Source organism: Stylophora pistillata, chromosome 13 (assembly GCF_964205215.1).
Source record: "Stylophora pistillata chromosome 13, jaStyPist1.2, whole genome shotgun sequence".
NCBI lineage: Eukaryota > Metazoa > Cnidaria > Anthozoa > Scleractinia > Pocilloporidae > Stylophora > Stylophora pistillata.
The window spans coordinates 16615354-16630296 of record NC_142531.1 but is presented as its reverse complement, the minus strand read 5'-3'; the positions used below and the strand labels follow the sequence as shown (position 1 = coordinate 16630296).

The 14943-nt window shown below is 41.5% G+C and overlaps 1 protein-coding gene across 2 annotated transcripts; it reads right to left on the bottom strand.

The window, feature by feature from the left end:
- Nucleotides 1-2771: 2771 nt before the first annotated feature.
- Nucleotides 2772-11766, bottom strand: LOC148717869 (uncharacterized). 2 transcript variants are annotated; one of them, XM_088742303.1, is made up of 2 exons: nucleotides 4171-11766; nucleotides 2772-3879 (listed from the first exon to the last, which is right to left on the bottom strand). In XM_088742303.1, the coding sequence occupies exons 1-2, from the start codon at nucleotides 11481-11483 to the stop codon at nucleotides 3858-3860; spliced, it is 7335 nt and encodes a 2444-aa protein (XP_088598429.1). In that variant the 5' UTR covers nucleotides 11484-11766; the 3' UTR covers nucleotides 2772-3857. The 2 variants fall into 2 exon arrangements, with proteins under 2 accessions (XP_088598429.1, XP_088598431.1); XM_088742305.1 differs by lacking the exon at nucleotides 2772-3879 and having other exon boundaries at nucleotides 4167-11766.
- Nucleotides 11767-14943: the final 3177 nt, after the last annotated feature.

Genomic DNA, 14943 nt, shown 5'->3' with positions numbered 1-14943 from the left:
GGAAGTGAGGAGCCACGGCGGAAGCGAGAAGCCATGGTAGAAGTGAAATGTCACGGCGGATGGAACCTGATAACTATTCCATTACAGGCCATAATTTGTTTTTGTGAACTATGGCGGAATCTGTGGAAGTTCACCTGGAAGATGAGTACTTGGAGTTGCCAGAAGACGACAAAGAAGGCCTCATCCGCTATCAATTCTTTAGGAGCTTCGAGTACGAAGAGATGCGTTTGTTTTTACAGAAAAACCAACCTCAAAACGGCGAATTGAAAGCTTTCTTCCCGATATTATTCTCAAAATCTACAGAGAGGGCTCTACAAACTTCCTTAAGCTTTGGTTTTGTGAGTTTAGAAGCATCTTTATAACAATTTGGTAGCTTTAAATCCGTTTGTTTAGTTGGAGCCGCCATTTTGCTTGTAACTCGGGCTCCAAAGTTACCCCCCAAAGCGCAAGGTATTGTGGGTAATGTGAAAAAGGAGAATGGTTTAAAAAGAAAACGAGCGGATTACGTGGTTGGCGGTGTGTTGACGTGAGTTGCGTTGTCTTGCCGTGAGTTGGCGTTGTCTTGTCTTGAGTTCGTTGAGTTTTGCCGTGAATTACGGTAGTCTTGCCATGAGTTCGCTTTGTCTTGGTGTAGATTTTGTTTTTTGCTGTGACACTCATGGGCCACCGTAGTAAGCGTGTTCTTCGACATCGTATGGCACAGAATGTTAATGAAACTTTCGTACTAATTTCTCCTTTTAGTTTTCACTTATGTTTAATTGTTAATTGTTATTTAATCCATTTTCCGTTAGTTTTCACTCTTTTATGACTACTTTCGCGATTCGCAAGTGAATAAAGTGTCATGTCAAAACGCGTCGTTTTTATTGTGCCAACGCAACAATGCACACAGTGTCAGCTGTCGAACTTCTCCGGGGAACAAAGCGAGTCAGGTCAATTGTATGTCGTCCAAGGTTGTTTTGATCAGCCTCAGTAGTTTTCGATGTTGCGACGAAAAATCAGTCCATAGAAGACCTCGTTTCTGCAAATGTCTGTTTTTTTTTTTTTTTTTAATCTTCCAGTCATATGGCTGAATCATACTGCTGGTGTACAAATGGATCCGCAGAGAATGTATGTACAACTTCTAAACCATTCTGCACAGGTTTAAAGAAGATTTAGACTTACTGAAGAAATCAGAATAGTTTTAAAATGTGATAACCAGCCGAACAAGAATGTGCAATAATACTTTACCAGCACTTAAATTAAACGCTCAAAAAATGCAAACGGTTCAACATCAATTCCTGTGTAGTGATATGAATCATTCGTTGAAGCCAGCTTTTCTATAGCACACGACTATAGCCACTTCCGAATCAGAGCGAAAATCAAAGACGATGGATATGCAATCAGTTAAATTAATAGAAGCAGAGCCAAATTAGACAGAGGGTACCGAATTCTAAATGCTACGTTTAGCTATTTCATTTGATTGCTAAATGGCATGATGCCGGTAATTTCTGGATATTTCAATAAATGTAAATACATATTAGAAACTGCACTAGCTGTAATATTGTACAGCAGAATTAGACGGCCTCTATAGTGAGATGTCTTTACTTTAGATGAGTTTACTTTAGTTTCTTTGTTCTTAGCCTTTGTTCTTTTGATTCAATATAAAAAAAAGTAATTCTCCTTCTTTTAACTTAATTAAATTTTCATTTATTTATTTACTTATTTACTTACTTCTGTATTCTCTTTGTTTATAATACTAACTGTGTATAAATACCTTGGTTAGTGTAAATTTAGAATTAAAGTAAAGTAAGTCTTGTGTAAATGTTAAGATACACCAGTTAATTATACGTGACAGTGGCCAACTCGAAAGCTATGCTACTTTGGTCACTGTGCACATTTTACTTTTGATTATTGATGTAATTTACTGCTTTTTATATATTCTGACCTTTATAATCTGTAGTAACCTCTTGAAATAGTGCGAATAAAGAGTTTCCTTGTCGATGCGAGAAGCGATGGGTCAAACTGCAATAACCAGGTTCATGTAAACTGACCTGTAAGTGTTCATATAAATAAAATTACCTACCCTCCCTCCCTTCCAAAAAATTTGTAGGGCCTGAAAAGTTCAAGAATGATACGTTTTGCTGTAGCCAGTAAACCCAGGTTTCTGATCCTTTTTGTTAACCTGAGGATGGGAGTGGTACAATGAAGGGCGGGAGTCGGGGGACAAAGGGCCGCTAAAGCACAGGAAGCGGGAGAACGTGACACGAAAAGTGGGAGCAGTGACTCTCCTTGTCCTTTCCGCACTCCAAAGACCGTAAGAAAATTAAGACTTTCAGCTCCTCTAAACGACTAATAGTTTCAGTCAAGAAGTTCTTCATAATTATGAAGTATTTGATCTATCAAGCACCGATACTTATAGTTCAGCTATCATATTTGGATTAATCAGCATGATTTCCTAACCTTAAAAAATCTTAATCCTTTAAATAATTTTCGAGATGGAAATTTTGTTTGACTCATAAAGTACGGTATCGTCATTCTCATATGAGTCACTCGCTTTTTTATCACAAATTTGGCGCTAGAAAACGAGTATCAAGTAACATGAGTTGGGACGAAACTTATCGCGATTTCCTATTTCAGCGTGGAAAGCGTCAGTGGACATCATGGAGACCCTTTATTTATGGTCCCGAGTTCCGCCAATTGTATCCCTTATCCTGCTTCCTTGCCGCCTTTAACAATGGAGAAACTTGGAACATCTGCCAAAGATAAACGTTCGAGAGTTTTTCTGAGATCTATCTAACGCTACCATTTATTTTTACGCTTTAGAATGGTTACAGAATCAGTTGCTGAACTACTTTCCTTTAAGAAAGTTACACTGACTACATCCGAAAAAGGGCAGTGTATATATTTTCCGTGGAATGATCCGAAAATATGTGGAAACAAGAAAAAACTGCTGATGGCCATAAAAAAAGTCTAATAAGCTAACTTGGAAGCGATTAAAGGTAATGGTTAATATGAACATGCAAACAAGCATCATCTCCTCAATTACAATCTGCAAGTGACTTATTGAACAAGATTCAAAATCTTGCTGCCATAATTTTTCCACCTCACAAAAATCACACAACAGACATTTGTCCCGTTCCTATTTTGAGGTTCACATATTTTCTTTTCTCGATCTTTCAAGCAGGTGACCAAAAGAAAGGGTTTCTGTAAAGACGCTCCATCAAAATCATTCTCCAAATACTTAAGGTTCTGTTAACTAATGCTAAGAAGTGGCTCTGAGGAAAACCCTTCCGCACTTAGGTGGCTCGCTTAATACTTAAATTGTAATGATTGTACTTTACAAGAGGGCATCATGCCAATAATACTCCGCGCAAAAGGAATCATAATTTCTTTTCTGTCACGCGTTGTGTGACTCCCAGACTACTCGGGTATGCCGGGAGATTTCACTTGTTAAATTGAGTTGTTAAGTTGCTGGCGCTGTATACACATTTTTGTTTCACCATTTGAAAATTGTTAAATAAATCACGGCGACAATGCTGGAGACGGCCTTGTATTCGTTTTGAGAAATTTAATGGCCGAGACTAATGAACCACAACATAATTTGTGATTGTAATTTTTGTAGAGAATAAAACATTGCCTGAGTGCCTAACCAATACATCCTTTGGAGGGACATTGCAAAAGAAAACACAAAATATAAAAATTGATCTCCGGATTAATATTTCAAGATGTCGAATACGCAGTAATAAAATATTTTAAAATATTCTTTTTCTTGAATTACACAATAAAATATTATTTAAAGTCTGTTCTCTACTTATTCTATTTAATTCATGCATCCATAAGTCTCTTAGCTCTGTCTCCCTACATTCATCAGTCGTCATTTAACTGTCAAGGTCTTTTTTCCTGCAACGAATGAAAATAAGAACAAATTGTAAAACAAAATACAATCATAACAAGCACAATAGCAAAACGTAGGAAAACTTATGGTTTTCGTTTACATGTATATCTGATTGATGGTGAGGCACTTTCAAGAATCTATATTTAACACCAAACAGAGAGCGTCAATTGTTACTCTCCAAAACCAAGTAAATATCAAACTAGCCTTTATATTCAAGGTCACAGATGGCTGGCTCTAATCATTAGCGACTCGTAAGCTATAGCCACCTTCTATTACCTTTTATGAGTGAAGCTTACCTCTGTTTGTCAAAATCGAGCCTCACATCATCTCCAATCAGCGTAAACGAAGCCCACTCAGACACTTTGGTAAAGCCGTTATTTCTCATCCACTTCATGGCCTGATGAAGAGATTCACTGGCACTTTCTCCTTCAACGAGATGTTCATAGAATTGTCTCATCAGCTGCTCTGTTGCTGAGTCTGGAATGGCCCAAAGTGCAACCAACACCGAGCGAGCACCAGATCCTAAGAATGCACGGGCAATTCCAATAACTCCCTCAGCTCTTATCTGTCCACTTCCACTGTGACAGCAGCTAAGTACCACCAGTTTAGCTCTGACTTTCACTCGTGAGACATCAGCCATCGTTAACATGTAAGCCTCCTTTGGTGGGATAACATCTCGACTGTTGAAAGGAGGAATGGGGGCGAGAGCAATTTCTCCTCTTTCGGCGTTGCCGTGGGCAGCAAAATGTATCAGGCTGACTGAACGTATCCTTTCAAGTACTGCCTGCTTCGTTGCTTGATCTTCTACCAGGGGCGGAACGCCCACAAGTCGTCCGACCATCTCCGCTTCCTTTCTAGCACCTGGCAATGGCAACAGCCAATCAACCTTGGGATTGCCTATTATCAAGGCACCAGTGTTGCTGTGATAGTCCTCTGGACTGTCTTGAGTGATCTTGAGTGTCGTCAAAGAAGGAATGAGCCGGATCCTATGCGTCTCCGAGAGGTATTTGGCCCCCTCTTTTTCACTCAGGGCGGCAAAGGGAACTTTGTACAAAGTACTGTGCGGAACAATAATAACCTCAAGCTCCTCAAGCAAATCATAAACTGGGGCAATAAAGATTTTGTAACACAACGATAGACTTGAAATAACTTCCTCGTCCTCCTCCACCAGTCGCACCCTTGCTAAGCTTTTTTTCTCGGCGGTACGAGGTTGCGACTCAATCATATTTAAAGACCGATCTTCACAGTCTTCAGTGGGCAAAATACCAAGACTCCGGAAGTTATCAGCCAAAAATTGACTCAAGGGAAAGTCTCTGGACAACCCAGCCTGAACGAGATTCTCTTCTTGTGATATTCGTTTAAAATGAATGGCTCCACTTGTTTTCAAGATCCACAACTGCACGTCATTTTGAAAATAAGAAATGTAAAGACAAGTACAATTCTTTTCCCCTCTCAAAATATTTTCAATGCCAAACCAAGATTGTGTGTTAGCAGAGATGTGCGTTTCAACCGAGTACTTCTCTGCCATTAAGTCTGATAGGCATCTCGCTCCACTTAACTCTTCAACATAAAGAGCATCACGAACATTTCCGGTGACACAAAGCAAAGTACTTAGCAGCTTGTAGGGAAAAATTCCTGAGTCTTCCAGAAATGATATTTTGAACTCATCAGAGCCGCCCAAGAAATACCTCATCTCCTCATACTTCTCAATACATATATGAAGACATGAAAGGAAGTCTTTGATTTTGTTTTTTAATAAATACAAAACTGCGTAACCTTTCAAAATATGGAACTCTGTACTTCTATCTCCAGTATTTCTGGATATGGATAATGCTTTCGCCAAGCGTACTTCCGAACCTTCATAATCTCCGAGAATTCTATACATTGTTCCAAGGTTTGTAAGATCTGCTGCCTCCCCTTGCTTATCACCAATTTCAGTTCTGATGACAAGCGCCTTTTCGTAATACTCTTCAGCCATGTCGTATTTCCCGAGCGACTGAAACACAAAACCTAGGTTTCCGTAAATTGCTGCCTCTCCTCCTTTGTCGCCAATTTCAGTTTTGATGACAAGCGCTCTTTTCAGATACTCTTTAGCCTTGTCAAATTTCCCGAGCGACTCAAACACATTACCTAGGTTTCCGTACTCGGCTGACTCTCCTCTCCTGTCACCAATTTCAGTGCTGATGACAAGCGCTTTTTCGTAATACTCTCTAGCCTTGTCGTATTGCCCAAGTAACTGAAACACAGTACCTAGGTTTCCGTAGCCGGCTGCCTCTCCTTTCCTGTCGCCAATATCAGTTGTGATGGCAAGCGCTTTTTCGTAATACTCATGAGCCTTGCCGTATTCCCCGAGTGATTTAAACACAGTACCTAGGTTTCCGTAGTCGGCTGCCTCTCCTTTCCTGTCGCCAATTTCAGCTCTGATGGCAAGCGCTTTTTCGCAATACTCTTTAGCCTTCTCGTATTGTCCGAGCGACTGAAACACAATACCTAGGTTTCCGTAAGCTGCCGCCTCTCCTTCTTTGTCGCCATTTTCAGGTTTGATGACAAGCGCTTTTTGGTAATACTCTTTAGCCTTCTCGTATCGTCCGAGCGACTGAAATACAGTACCTAGGTTTCCGTAAGCTGCTGCCTCTCCTTCTTTGTCGCCAATTTCAGTTTTGATGAGAAGCGCTCTTTTGAGATACTCTTTAGCCTTGTCGTATTGTCCGAGCGACTGAAACACAGTACCTATGTTTCCGTAAGCTGCTGCCTCTCCTTCTTTGTCGCCAATTTCAGTGTTGATGACAAGCGCTCTTTTCAGATATTCTTTAGCCTTGTCGTATTTCCCGAGCGAATGAAACATGGTACCTAGGTTTCCGTAGTCGGTTGCCTCTCCTTTCCTGTCGCCAATTTCAGTTCTGATAACAAGCGCTTTTTCGTAATACTCTTTAGCCTTGTTGTATTGCCCGAGTGACTGAAACACAGTACCTACGTTTCCGTAGTCGGCTGCCTCTCCTTTCCTGTCGCCAATTTCAGTTCTGATGACAAGCGCTTTTTCGTAATACTCTTTAGCCTTGTCGTATTGCCCGAGTGACTTAAACGCAGTACCTAGGTTTCCGTAGTCGGTTGCCTCTCCTTTCCTGTCGCCAATTTCAGTTCTGATGACAACCGCTTTTTCGTAATACTCTTTAGCCTTGTCGTATTGCCCGAGCGACTGAAACACAGTACCTATGTTTCCGTAATCTGCTGCCTCTCCTTTCCTGTGGCCAATTTCAGTTCTGATGGCAAGCGCTTTATCGTAATACTCTTTAGCCTTCTCGTATTGTCCGAGCGACTGAAACACAGTACCTAGGTTTCCGTAAGCTGCTGCCTCTCCTTCTTTGTCGCCAATTTCAGTGTTGATGACAAGCGCTCTTTTCAGATACTCTTTAGCCTTATCGTATTTCCCGAGTGATTTAAACACAGTACCTAGGTTTCCGTAGTCGGCTGCCTCTCCTCTCCTGTCGCCAATTTCAGTTCTGATGACAAGCGCTTTTTCGTAATACTCTTTAGCCTTGTCGTATTGCCCGAGTGACTGAAACACAGTACCTAGGTTTCCGTAGTCGGCTGCCTCTCCTTTCCTGTCGCCAATTTCAGTTCTGATGACAAGCGCTTTTTCGTAATACTCTTTAGCCTTGTCGTATTGCCCGAGTGACTGAAACACAGTACCTATGTTTCCGTAGTCGACTGCCTCTCCTTTCCTGTCCCCAATTTCAGTTCTGATGACAAGCGCTTTTTCGGAATACTCTTTAGCCTTGTCGTATTGCCCGAGTGACTGAAACACAGTACCTATGTTTCCGTAGTCGACTGCCTCTCCTTTCCTGTCCCCAATTTCAGTTCTGATGACAAGCGCTTTTTCGTAATACTCTTTAGCCTTGTTGAATTGCCCGAGTGATTTAAACACAGTACCTAGGTTTCCGTACTCGGCTGCCTCTCCTCTCCTGTCGCCAATTTCAGTTCTGATGACAAGCGCTTTTTCGTAATACTCTTTAGCCTTGTCGTATTGCCCAAGTGACTGAAACACAGTACCTAGGTTTCCGTAATCGGCTGCCTCTCCTTTCCTGTCGCCAATTTCAGTTCTGATGACAAGCGCTTTTTCGTAATACTCTTTAGCCTTGTCGTATTGTCCGAGCGACTTAAACACAGTACCTATGTTTCCGTAAGCTGCTCCCTCTCCTTCTTTGTGGCCAATTTCAGTGTTGATGACAAGCGCTCTTTTCAGATACTCTTTAGCCATGTCGTATTTCCCGAGCGAATCAAACATAGTACCTAGGTTTCCGTAGTTGGCTGCCTCTCCTTTCCTGTCGCCAATTTCAGTTCTGATGACAAGCGCTTTTTCGTAATACTCTTTAGCCTTGTCGTATTGTCCGAGCGACTGAAACAAAGTACCAAGGTTTCCGTAGTCAGCTGCCTCTCCTTCCCTGTCGCCAACTTCAGTTCTGATCACAAGCGCCTTTCCGTAATACTCTTTAGCCTTGTCGTATTGTCCGAGCGACTGAAACACAGTACCAAGGTTTCCGTAGTCAGCTGCCTCTCCTTCCCTGTCGCCAACTTCAGTTCTGATGACAAGCGCTTTTTCGTAATACTCTTTAGCCTTCTCGTATTGTCCAAGCGACTGAAACACAGAACCTAGGTTTCCGTAAGCTGCTGCCTCTCCTCCTTTGTCGCCGATTTCAGTTCTGATGACAAGCGCTCTTTTGAGATACTCTTTAGCCTTGTCGTATTGCCCAAGTAACTCAAACACAGTAGCTAGGTTACCGTAGTCGGCTGCCTCTCCTTTCCTGTCGCCAATTTCAGTTCTGATGGCAAGCGCTTTTTCGTAATACTCTTTAGCCTTGTCGTATTGTCCGAGCGACTGAAACACAGTACCTATGTTTCCGTAAGCTGCTGCCTCTCCTTTTTTGTCGCCAATTTCAGTCTTGATGAGAAGCGCTCTTTTGAGATACTCTTTCGCCTTGTCGTATTTCCCGAGCGAACGAAACAGAGTACCTAGGTTTCCGTAGTCGGCTGCCTCTCCTTTCCTGTCGCCAATTTTAGTTCTGATGACCAGTGCTTTTTCGTAATACTCTTTAGCCTTGTCGTATTGCCCGAGTGACTGAAACACAGTACCTAGGTTTCCGTAGGCGGCTGCCTCTCCTTCTTTGTCGCCAATTTCATTTGTGATGACAAGCGCTATTTCGAGATACTCTTTAGCCATGTCGTATTTTCCGAGCGAATAAAACACAGTACCAAGGTTACCGTAGGCGGCTGCCTCTCCTTTCCTGTCGCCAATTTCAGTTCTGATGACAAGCGCTTTTTCGTAATACTCTTTAGCCTTGTCGTATTGCCCGACCGAATCAAACACAGTACCTATGTTTCCGTAAGCTGCTGCCTCTCCTTCTTTGTCGCCAATTTCAGTGTTGATGACAAGCGCTCTTTTCAGATACTCTTTAGCCTTGTCGTATTTCCCGAGCGAATGAAACATAGTAGCTAGGTTTCCGTAGTCGGCTGCCTCTCCTTTCCTGTCGCCGATTTCAGTTCTCATGACAAGCGCTTTTTCGTAATACTCTTTAGCCATGTCGTATTGTCCGAGCGACCGAAACACAGTACCTATGTTTCTGTAAGCTGCTGCCTCTCCTTTTTTGTCGCCAATTTCAGTCTTGATGACAAGCGCTCTTTTCAGATACTCTTTAGCCTTGTCGTATTTTCCGAGCGAATAAAACAGAGTACCTAGGTTTCCGTAGTCGGCTGCCTCTCCTTTCCTGTCGCCAATTTTAGTTCTGATGACAAGCGCTTTTTCGTAATACTCTTTAGCCTTGTCGTATTGCCCAAGTGACTGAAACACAGTACCTAGGTTTCCGTAGTCGGCTGCCTCTCCTTTCCTGTCGCCAATTTCAGTTCTGATGACAAGCGCTTTTTCGTAATACTCTTTAGCCTTGTCGTATTGCCCGAGTGATTTAAACACAGTACCTAGGTTTCCGTAGTCGGCTGCCTCTCCTTTCCTGTCGCCAATTTCAGTTCTGATGACAAGCGCTTTTTCGTAATACTCTTTAGCCTTGTCGTATTGCCCGAGTGATTTAAACACAGTACCTAGGTTTCCGTAGTCGGCTGCCTCTCCTTTCCTGTCGCCAATTTCAGTTCTGATGACAAGCGCTTTTTCGTAATACTCTTTAGCCTTGTCGTATTGCCCAAGTGACTGAAACACAGTACCTAGGTTTTCGTAGTCGGCTGCCTCTCCTTTCCTGTCGCCAATTTCAGTTCTGATGACAAGCGCTTTTTTGTAATACTCTTTAGCCTTGTCGTATTTCCCGAGCGAATTAAACATAGTACCTAGGTTTCCGTAGTCGGCTGCCTCTCCTTTCCTGTCGCCAATTTCAGTTCTGATGACAAGCGCTTTTTCGTAATACTCTTTAGCCTTGTCGTATTGCCCAAGTGACTGAAACACAGTACCTAGGTTTCCGTAGTCGGCTGCCTCTTCTTCTTTGTCGCCAACTTCAGTTCTGATGACAAGCGGTATTTCGATATACTCTTTAGCCATGTCGTATTTCCCGAGCGAATGAAACAGAGTACCAAGGTTACCGTAGGCGGCTGCCTCTCCTTTCCTGTCGCCAATTTCAGTTCTGAGGACAAGCGCTTTTTCGTAATACTCTTTAGCCTTATCGTATTGCCCGACCAAATAAAACACAGTACCTATGTTTCTGTAAGCTGCTGCCTCTCCTTCTTTGTCGCCAATTTCACTTTTGATGACAAACGCTCTTTTCAGATACTCTTTAGCCTTGTCGTATTGCCCGAGTGACTGAAACACAGTACCTAGGTTACCGTAGTCGGCTGCCTCTCCTTTCCTGTCGCCAATTTCAGTTCTGATGACAAGCGCTTTTTCGTAATACTCTTTAGCCTTGTCGTATTGCCCGAGCGACTGAAACACAATACCAAGGTTTCCGTAGGCGGCTGCCTCTCCTTCCCTGTCGCCAATTTCAGTTCTGATGAGAAGCGCTTTTTTGAGATGCTCGATAGCCTTGTTGTATTCCCCGAGCGAATTAAGCAATGCTCCTAGGTTTCCGTAACACGATGCTTCTCCCTTTGTGTCGCCAATTTTGGTTCTTATGGCAAGGGCTCTCTCAAAATACTTTTTCGCTCTTACGTTTTCGCCAAGTTTATGAAAGATATATCCGAGTCTTTCACAGGCGTTTCCTTCTCCAATTTTATCACCAGTTTGTCTCTTTATATTTACCGTTTTTTCATAAAGTTGTTTGGCTTCTATAAACCTCTTTTGACTCTTAACTATCCCTGCTAGGGCCATGCTTATATCTCCTTCTTCTACTAAGGCACCAGACTCGTTGCATAGGACAAGAAGTTTCCTACCGTATCTTTCTGCATTTATGTGGTCGGAGATACGAAGATAAGCGCAAAAGAGAAGTTTGTAGATGGTGCTGTACCATGGTGAAATAAATTGGTCTTTGCTGTTCTGGTTGGAGTTATTTAGCAAAATCAAGCATTCGCTGAATATTTCAATAGCCTTCTGAACACGATCTGAGTTTAGCAGGAACACGGCAATAGGGATGGCTATGCTCAAGGAAGTTATCATGGTTTCTATCGTTAGGTTTTCCATTGCTATCCTTTCCTGTTATTTGATTCAAATTAGGGAAACATTTACTTTTTAGTTACACAAGTCAACCAATGACTAGATAGTCTGGATTTACTATGAGTCACAACGAAAAGGAAGCTATATCTGAACTTTAAAAAAAAATAGGGTCCATTTTTTTCAGTATTGAGCTGAAAGACCTAACAAGTATAGAGTTCACAATATCGACTTAGAATAAGAAATAAATGGAAAATGAACTTGGATTGGTAAAGCTGAAGAAATCAATCGAGTAAATTCGGCGAAACTTATAAAATAACCTTGACCACAGATTTTTTGAAAACGGACTGTGTGGCTGTTACGCTGTGAAAGTAAACTGTTATCCAAGTGATTTCATAGCATAACCAAAGTAAAGCGCGTGCTCTCACTGGTTAATTCAGCGTCCACCATTTGCCCATGGGTAAACGTATACGCTGCTGACGTGAGCAAATGCAAAGACTAGTTTTCCGCGCGCGCTTGTTTTCAGTCACGTAGGAATTGTTTAATAAAAGAAATCTCTTTTGCTGCAATGTATCAATATTATGTTATAAAACAAATGGTAAACGCCACAGTGTACACTATTACGTTATGGATGCACGTGGGAGGTATGCTAAGCACTCAAGAAGCTAGAGTCGCTCTCGGCTATCGGCTCGCGCGACTCTTACGCTTCCTTCCTGCTTAGCAACCTCCCGCGTGCATCTATGACTCAATAGTGTACGCTGTGGTGTTTACCATTTGTTATTGGATCTAGCTTTGTCGTTCTTTCATCTTATCACGTGATTTAAAAGTGAAACAGCATTTGTTGTTGCTTTTTCTATGAGAATGTCCACCACGTGTAATTACTGTAAACAACATTAACCTATTGACGTCCAGTGCGCCCGTAAGCGCCCAAGTGGACCCACACCTTTTCTACGCCTTGTGACCATCGCGCAGAATGCTATTGTTTTCAGTGACATTTACTTGCAGTGCGAAATACGTAGTAAGTCCGGCATAAAGAAATGCACATCCAGCACTGCTAGGATACCATTGGTCAACTGATAAAGTTCAGGGAATACTAGAGTCTCTTCGCCGAATTCCGCAACTGTCAATCAAACGTCAAGATGAGCAGAGTAAATTTTCAAGGTGTGATAAGGGAACAATAACACTAATGATTAAAGAGTTGTCCGCTCTATTCATTGTAAGTGCATGGCAAGCAAATTATTTTGTTGACAGTTTTCAATTAGAAGTATTTTAGAGAAGAGCATGGGAGGTTTTTTTTTTAGCCGTTACTTAGGAAAATGTTGGAATAGACAAGCACAAATAGCCGATCGATGTTAATTTTTTTAAAAACAGACATGAAGAGTGAGTTCACTATACACTTTTTCCGTTCATTGCAACTTTACATCAAAATGTGGATCGCATGGCTTTTCTGACGCTGCCATTACTCGTGTTCCTTGTTTTGTTGACGATGTATTGTGTTCTGTTCTTCACAACGTTTCCGACTCGAAAAAAAGATGACTGCGTTAACTGGTATCCAGTTTTAGACAGTTTCTCTTGAAGAACTGCACATAAGGCGTCAATGTTTCTGCTGACGTACTCTCGCAACTGCCACAGCCCCTTTCCGTTGATTTGCAGGTAAAATATCGGGTTGTAGCCGTAAACAAACGGAGTAGACATGTGGAAGAGTGCAGGGTTGATCGGGGTTTCTATGAGCTCTGAAAAGAGCTCCCGATCAACTCGCTGCAATTCTTGAACGGAACACATGTTGATTTACTTAGCAGCGAAGAGACTGTTGTTGGACTTCTTTTGAATGCTTTGTAAATGAAGGTGGTTAAGTTGACTGGTCTCAACGGACTACAGTTGCGAAATTTATGCAAGTAATGACGTCGCTTATTACTTTCAATTTAATACTTTTAAATCGAAACTCGCTGGTCCACAAAATGTTAGCCTCCGTTTGTCGCAGTCTCTGATACGCTAAGTGAACGGACGTGAAATTTCATTGTCCGTTAACTTTCTATAGTCGTTTAACCCGTACTTTATGCGTGCGTGCCTACGTATATTTTTCGTTGTCCTTTTGCTCTTAACTTGATCGAAAAGTGCTTATCATGTTTTAAATTTCAAATATTTACCGCCATTCCACAGCTATTACTGATTTCGTATATAGATATAAATGAGGCAAAACATTGCCGTTGTTCATAATTGCTCAATTGTTCATGAAGGCGGAGCTTAGAGTTTTTAATATGCACGCGCGAAGTTCAAAATAAATCCGTTCAACTCCCAAAGGCCCTTAGGACGGGGAGGAATTGAAGAGAGAAAATATATGTTCCAGAAATGCTAGATTTGATACTATTTCCAGACATCGCATTTCCCTCATATGTTGCATGAGCCCCTTATACTTTTTAAGAAAACAATCCATATGCAACCCAATGTGCTGACACCTTCATTTAGAAGAAATTCGACCTCAAAGTTATCATACAGCTATTTCCCACACTGAAATTTACTCAAAGTAGGTCAAGTTGAACATAGAATTGATAAATGTTAAAGACATTGTACCGCCTCAATATTGGTTGTTATTTTTTTACGAAAATCTTTTCTTTAAATGCCATATGCAACCCTTTTGATATTTTTGAAAGAGAGAAAAGTAAAAGTCGTAAGTGGGGCATTACTTTTCAACCCAAAAACTCGAAATTTTGCTTTTTGCGTGTGCCCGAGATTTTCATGCCGCCATTTTGCATTTGGATCGAAAGGCCGTCGAGTGTACAGGCTCTCAGTGGGTTTGTGGTAAGTTTGAGCTTTTAAAACCACAACAGTGACCCCAGATGTGCTCTACTAGCTTCAAAACACAGTTTTTCACAACAGCTTCGGCTATTAATGGGTTAATCAAGGTGGTAAGTAAACAAACAGTAGTCTTACATGCTTCGATGGGGGTAAAACAAAATAATTACTCAACAACAAACATATGAAACATATGTATGATATGTAAATAACATTAATCAAGGCGGTAAGTAAACAAACTGTAGTCCTACATGCTTCGACGGGGGTAAAACAAAATAATTACTGTAAATAACATTAATCAAGGCGGTAAGTAAACGAACTGTAGTCCTACATGCTTCGACGGGGGTAAAACAAAATAATTTGGTTTTCTCAACTAAGTTGTTAATGCAAATTGGCCATCGTAAAGCTGACGTTTAGAGTGGGAAATCGATGAAGTTGGATCGCCAGTATTTAAGTAGTCTCAGACTCTCATGGAAAATTAAAACATCTCTCTTCGTGAGCATGTAGTGTCATATACTGACTTATCTTCTTTTTCGAGATTCAGGTGCTTTGACAGACAAACAAAAAAAAAACACAGATTACGCTCTTTGGAAAAATCTGTGCCGTACAACGCTAATATCCAAACTGTCACGAACAACGCAACACACTTGCGTTACGCACGTGATTTTATTGTGTAATTTAGTTAATCATCGCTATC

Excerpts from the sequence above, each read along its gene's own strand:
- LOC148717869 (XM_088742303.1), bottom strand. The coding sequence starts at position 11,483 with ATGGAAAACCTAACGATAGAAACCATGATAACTTCCTTGAGCATAGCC. Across the intron at positions 3,880-4,170 it reads CTCGATTTTGACAAACAGAG|GAAAAAAGACCTTGACAGTT; the intron begins GTAAGCTTCACT and ends CATTCGTTGCAG.